The 7,162-nt window shown below is 39.5% G+C and overlaps 1 protein-coding gene across 1 annotated transcript in view; it reads right to left on the bottom strand.

Annotated features, from left to right (window-relative positions):
• The window catches only part of SFI1 (Sfi1 homolog, spindle assembly associated (yeast)), a 27,914-nt gene extending 21,689 nt beyond the window's left edge, over nt 1–6,225 (bottom strand). Inside the window, exons 1-5 of the mRNA XM_010022325.1 lie at nt 6,206–6,225; nt 4,020–4,196; nt 2,949–3,020; nt 571–678; nt 237–331 (exon numbers count right to left, since the gene is read on the bottom strand). Coding sequence (XP_010020627.1) covers nt 237–331; nt 571–678; nt 2,949–3,020; nt 4,020–4,196; nt 6,206–6,225 — 472 coding nt within the window. The remainder of the gene's footprint in view (nt 1–236; nt 332–570; nt 679–2,948; nt 3,021–4,019; nt 4,197–6,205) is intronic.
• Between the last annotated feature and the right edge of the window lie 937 nt (nt 6,226–7,162).

Genomic DNA, 7,162 nt, shown 5'->3' with positions numbered 1-7,162 from the left:
CTGACACCCAGATCCTGACTAACTAGCTAGCTGCACGGTACTACATCAAACAGAATCCCCCTGCCAGCTTTAGACAGACAAACCATCTGTACCTAAAAGCATTACATTTCCATGGGGTGGGATATCATTGCAGGGAGGTGATGTGCAAACATGTACAAGGGACAGAGATTCTCGGTAAATATTTCCCTTGGAAATTCCCATCTCAATAGGCCACCAAATAAAGCTACTTCACCTACCATGAGACTCTGCAACATAGTATTTGTTCCTCTTTCCTTGTTGCTGGCTGACATGGGCTCTCCAGGCCCTGAACGTCAAATTGCAGAGTAAATGCCTGAGAAATGAAAAACTGCCATTCAGTGAAATAGCTACTAAATGCCCTAGGGTAGGATTCTTTCCAGTTCTGTTGCACTCTAAAGATATACTGGATAGGAAAAACAAAGATAAGCAATGGAGACATTGCTTCTGGCCTAGAGGTACTGTTGATGTAATTTGCTCACTGGTGTTAGTAACTCCTTCAGAACCTAAAGAAAATTTCTTATACACACAATAACAGGAAGTCATTTCACAAACCTGTGATGGTTGTCTGCTCTGAGGCTGAGCTTTCTGTCTCTGCAAACAGTCCACCACTCCTTCCACTCTCCAAAAGCTCTCTGAAGAATCTTCTGGTCATATAAGCATCTAAACAGTTGAAAGATTTGGACATATGAAAGTTCATACAGGCTTCCAGGTTGACCACAAATCAGTTTTAATGAAGATTATGCTACCTTTTTTCCAGCCTTGTCTGATTAGCCTAACAGTATCTAATTGCATTTAAATACCACTATCCTACTGTGACACTTTATTCCAAGACTTTGTGAAGTATGACAAGAAGCAATCAGCTTACTGACCATAAATACTTCACAAAAAGTCAAGGAAGGAAAGACACATGTTGCTGATCACCAAGTATCAGAGTGCCAGTTGACTTTGGACCTATGAATAACTCGCATCTCTTATCCTCAGTTCTGTGTTTTACGCAGACCACCAGCACAATTGATAATTACACACGTATTTTCCTTGCTGATTTTGTTCTTTGTTAAACACAAAATATTTTATGTATAGAAATAAATACAAAAGCTACTTCAGCTTTTATAACGCTTGGATATTTCCCTTATGTTCTTAGAAACAGCTGATCTTAAGTAATCCTAAATTTAAAATCTTCTTAAAGAACACTTAAATAGGCTTAAGAACTCCTTCAGCTAGTTGCACATCACCAATAAAAACAAAGCTGTTCATCTGCTCATGTACCTTCTCCTTCCAATGGCTGCTAAGCCACGCACAAAATGGATTCACGAGTCACAGATGACTTTCAAACTCTTGAACCTTAGTAGAGCAGTCTCTGCTTCTACACCCAGATTTCATTACCACACAGCTGACCATGTAAGAAGTGATGCTACATTTAAACTGATTTATGAACAACTAAAAATTAAAATATAGGAGGGTCTCCATGAAGGAATTAGGATTTTGATCACCTAACTAAAAATAATGGTCATAATCTACTACTTCAAGCAATTTGTGGAGTTTTTTAATTTTAAAATATTTTATCAAACATTTTTCCCTGTGATCAAGATGACCTGGGCAGCAGCCTAAGAACTGGAAATTCTCCTCAACAGGAGTACAAATACTTTCAAAAACATTCTTCTGTTTTATGATAGAGAGCAGGAAAATAGAAGGACCCATGAAAACATACAAGCTAACAAACAAAAAGCAGACAGACTCACAACCTTCGATCACAACTACCCCACCAGCTTAATGAAGTTGGTCATGTCTGTAGCAACAGGATTAGGCCCAGAATACCCAGAGATCCCTCAGTGAAACACATCTGAATCCTCTCACAAGTTGCAGTTCAGAGCTACCTACCCCAAGCCAAGTTGCTAAGTCATTCCAAACACTCAAGCAGAAAAGGAAGGGGGAAAAAAAAAAAAAGAAAGAAAAAAGAAATGAGCTATGCGTTGTATTTTTTGGACTTGGTGCATTAACAGAACATTGCAGTTAGGGAGAACTTGGGACTCTGAAGTCTAAAAACACAATTTATTACTGCTTATGTTCCTTGATGAACTTCACAAAATGTACTTTTACTCATCCTTCTAAAAAATAAATAAGAAGTAATCATTGTCCTGAATTCACACACAGCCAAAATAGTGCAAATGCAGTACATGGGATAGCAGATTAGAGGTTCACAGGACAACTTCCATTTAACAGCTAAGGGAGACATATATGTACAGTGTGTTCTGACTACATACGGTCAGATACAGTACAATGAAATTGGGTAACTAAGGGCTTGATCTTATTCTGACTGTAACAAATACAGGTCTTCCCACTGGGAACGGCTGCAGTTTCCAAGGGTGTGGTCAAACAAGAATGAACATGCAAATTAAAGCAAAACAAGAAAAGAGTATCCAAGCGTTGGGTTTCAGTAGCAGACAGGAAGCCAAAACCAGAAACAGATCATCTGTCATAGGTATTTCAGACAGTTACCAAGCATATACAGATACGCATTAAGAACATAGTGCAAACACTTAAAATGAACTGAATTGCAAGATCTCTAGTTGGAACTTTGAAAAATCATTCATGTCAAAGCAGGTATCACAGTCCTACCCCAGCATTTTTATGCACATACAGTTCAACTACATCAAGACAAACACGATTCCTATACATTTAGTTAGTAAAGTTAAATCATGATTATTAAAAACAATCAAAAAGCAGGAGGAAGAAGAGTATTCAGTGGAAACCTTCAAGTGATCTCTAAACACATCCATCCAGGTATTTTCTTTGCAGCCAGTACTCTCTTAGCCCAATGGTACAGCACTAAGCCATAAAAAATTAAAAAAAAAAAAAAAAAAAAAACCAAACCAAAAAAGAGGGGGAAGGGGGAAGAAAAGCCCCCACTCAACTTCTGTAATTTTATCTACCTGGCTTTGGAAGGAAGAACTTGTCCAAATGTCTTTTTTGCCCACACATAGAAGAATTTGCTTGCTAGATACCTGGAATGCAAGGAAAGGTTAGTTGCCTTTGTACTCTGTTAATTCCCAGGCAGCAGTGAAATAAGAACTTTTATGCTAGTTTCAGTAATAAAACCAAGGGTCTGGTTTTCAAAGATCAATGCCTATATGAAATATTTACACCACGAAATTAGTACCTTTAACAGGACTATTCACCAAGCAAAACTGCATCATTACAAGGCTTGCATTGGGACATACTTCTTCAGGAAACCCAGGCTGCTGAAACATCTTCCAAGCAGCCCACTTACACCCAGTGATACTATTGAGCAGGCTGCTGATTAACTGGGGAGCCTTTTTGTGATTTAGAAGCAGTAACATCACGGTTTCCCTGACTCAAGCAGCTGAATCAGACTTGTTTCCAGAGCAGCCAATCTAACGATTACCCATGCCTGAAACCAGCAGCTCTTCCTTCTTCCTACTCGCCCACAGCAGTCCCTCTTCTCAGCCAGCTTCTCCTTGTACCAGTTCAACTCACTATTCTGTGGCTGTGAGGCTGTCACCTTCCCCTCCCCATCCCCTTTTTATTTTCCCAAAGGGATTTAAGAGTTGATTGGCACACAGAGGGCCCCAATAAGCACCAAAGACATCAGGGTAAGTAATAAAAGCACACAGCCATGTACAGCGCCTCCCTCTTTCAGCAGGTCTGAGTTGCTAGATCAGCTCCACTTGTTCAGTTAGTCTTCTCATCTCTAAACAATTGCCATCCCACTTTTGTCAAGATTCCTTCAACAAACAAAAGAAGAAACACAAGAGGAGGGCAAGACTGAATCATTAATCTTTCTACATTAGAAAGTAAAAAATGTATGAAATTTGACTGTGCCAATGCATGTCCTCAGGTTACCACAAGACATCTTCAGAACTGTCTGGCACGCCTGTGAACAAAAACCTTTGCCTTAGCCTGCACTTAAACTACTAAACTGAAGTTCTTCAGGTTTGATCCCCCTGCTCCATTCAGTGAAAATTATGTTTTGTGTTTATCACCTGATTCGAGATTCTTTTACCCTTCTTCTTTGATGCCAGGTACACCAAACTTGATCCAAATTGTCATGACCTCTGTCCTGAAACTGATGTCTGGCAGACTGGGGAGCAAAGGATTGCTCAGCTGTGTGCATCTCATGCCCAGGTAGTTGCATCTTCTGCATCGTCAGAGATTTGGAACTTAAAAGGAAAGAAGAAATATTTTGTGTATAACTACATTAACTGCAAAGAAGTGGCATGATTTCAGTAAGTTAATCTATAACAAAGCTATACAATCACATCTAGAGGTTGATGGCTACGAAATGTTAAAACACATTTTTTATCTCTTTATCAGGCATTTTCCACCATCTAGAATTTTAAGGGTGTTTCTCCAAGACAAGCATATTTCAGTGCAACCATGTCACAGACAATTCCTTTTTCCTCTAAAGTTGAAATGAAAAAGCACTAACAAGCATTTGTGCTTCCCCTCCCATTTGTGTGCATACAGTGTGCCTTTACAAAGATCTGAATATGGTTTTCTGCCTTTTTTTCCTCAAACATACCAACATGTTCTGTGTATTGTTGACAAATTCTCTTGAGGACTAGGGAACTGAAGTGAAAATTACCCATTTTAACATGAAATGCACTTAGAAAGACAGTTATTTTACAAGGAACTCTCTCCTAGTTCTCCTCATATTTTAACTAAATGTGTTGCTTTAATAAAACTAAAAATCCCTTCTTTTTTTTACCTATTTATCATCAAAAAGCAAAATTGGGTCTATTTTCCCATCGTAGGTTACTTTCACACATAGTTCTAATCTGAAAAACAGCAAGTATATTTTTATAAATTCTGAATATTTTGTCTCAGCAATTTTCTGAAAACAAGAATGATAAAAAAAAAAAGATAAAACCCGCTGAACCAGTTGTATTGAAGCTTCTTTCCCAAAACAAATACTGCCACCACCCTGAAAATTTGCACATTAGAACCACAAACACATTCTTAAGCTGCTTAACAGGCAAGAGAAGAGGATAGTCTGAAGTCCCACACTAACAACCACCTGAACTGAGCAAGAAAACTACGGCTACCACCAGAAAAAAAGCACTGATTCCACAGTTATTGAAATAATCCATAGGAATTTTCAGGAGTTCAGCTGAATAACCACTACAGTGTCAAAAACAAATCATTGGGGGTGGGGAACAACAAAACCACAGACACAAAAAATATCTCAGAGAAGGAAATACAGTATTTTGGCTTGCTTCAGCAAGCTGCAAGGAGCTAAACCAAAGCTAATGAAAGGTAACAAGACCTCTATTTTGTGTGAGAGAGAAATTCCTGCTCTCCTATAAAATATTATCTGTTGTCTGAAAGAAGTGGAGTCCATCCAGCTGACAAAATAATTCTGTTCACATCAAGATGACCACTTAAGGCAACTGTATGCACTGCTGAAAAAGTTTCAGATACTTTTAAATATATGCCAAACAGCTTTCAGCATGAGTTCCTGTACTCATGTATTATGCTCAACTCCCTTTAAAACCATCTGATCTGCTCCAAAAGCAAACCTGGTCTGACCATCTGCAATGATAATGGAACACAAAATAATCAAAAAATCAAACTTGGGTAGAAAGGTAAAAGTTTCACATTAAGTTCTGAGGTATGTGAATACCTAATGATTGTCCAACATATGTAATTTTAAACACATTATTCCTAAATTTGAAACACTGTATGTACTACATATATTTACTGATGACAGCCCATGTCCGTAAGAATTTATAGCAAGTAACTAGGAAAAGTAAGACTCAAAGACAGATCATTTATCCCCTGTAAAATTAGAAAATAAATGCATGGGAAGAACAAGAAAACTGACACCACCATGGAATAAACCTGTGGTTGGGCCCGCAGCTATATCCAAACATCTTACGTTCTAGTCTCATACCTCAAGCTCAAGAACATCATTTTTCTGTTTGAATGTTATGATAATGTAAACCCACACAAAGTTGTGTTTAGTGATGGGTTTCAGGGTGGTGTGTTTGTTGTTTTTTCATTTGGTTTTTAAGAGGAACACTTTCTGGTCAATAATGTTTCATAGAGACCCTCATATGAGACCATCTCAACTTTTTTCTGTCTCATGGAATGCTTAAGATGTCATAACTAAAGAAAAAAAAAAATACAGCTGAGGTCATTAACAAAGTAGCATCTTATTCGTGCTCACCCACTTCTGGATATCTCCATTTTGCTCTAGGTGCAAGTCTGTGGTAACCAAATGCACTCTCTGCACTGCAGTGTTGTATATTAGCTCTGGCCAAAGCATAAATTTCTTCCTGTTACTTGTGATGAACCTATCAAACAACCCTATGGTAAATGCAGTCTGTATCTTAACACTGACAGAAATGCCACTCTGTTGACCTTCATACAAATAGCATAATTTAATTCTAGATGTTTAGCACAAAAAGCATCTACCCGTCTGCACACTCACAGCCTTGCTGACTTGAACGACACTGTATTGACATAATCTATTGGTAAGAAAGTCATGAATCCTAAGACAGCAACAGCACCTGCCTAAATAAAGCTGTGCTAGAAATATGCTGTAAGATGACCCTAAGTTATGTTCTCCTATTTAGAAATAACTTCATTACCTAGGGTGGTAAAACCAGTATCTGAACAGACTCCTTTTCACTTTCTTTTCCTAGGCTTCTCTCCTTTCACAGCACACAGAAATGAATAAAACAATTATTTCCACCCAGCTCCAGTACGCGCAGAGCTTTCCAGAGGCCCTAGGGAGAGCAAGACTGTAAGTGCACCTGGACTTACGACCAGCAATCGCCTCCCAAGTGCAAGGTTTGAGGTGTGACAGGAAAAAAAACCCACCAAAACTTACAGCCGTCAACCAGTTTGCCTGCACAAAGTTCCCTTCGACGTATGAGAATTATAACCTGAACGCTTTTTGTGCTTAAGGACTCAAGGACCTCGCAGTGCTGCTCTGAACCCCTCCGCGAGGGGCTGGAGGCCGCGGCAGCAGTGCCGGTCTCCCAGGCCACCCAAGGAAGGAACCGGCCGGCTGCGGTGACGGGCGGGCAAAGGCAACACCAGCACCGCTCCCCTTGGGAGGACCCAGCGGTCCACGGCGGGAGCTCTGCCCTCCCTAATCGAGATGTCCCCGCTCCCGCAC

Source organism: Nestor notabilis, unplaced genomic scaffold (assembly GCF_000696875.1).
Source record: "Nestor notabilis isolate BGI_N333 unplaced genomic scaffold, ASM69687v1 scaffold15699, whole genome shotgun sequence".
NCBI classification, from domain to species: Eukaryota; Metazoa; Chordata; class Aves; order Psittaciformes; family Psittacidae; genus Nestor; species Nestor notabilis.
The sequence above is the reverse complement of the archived record's forward strand: the minus strand, read 5'-3'. Positions and strand labels throughout refer to the sequence as shown.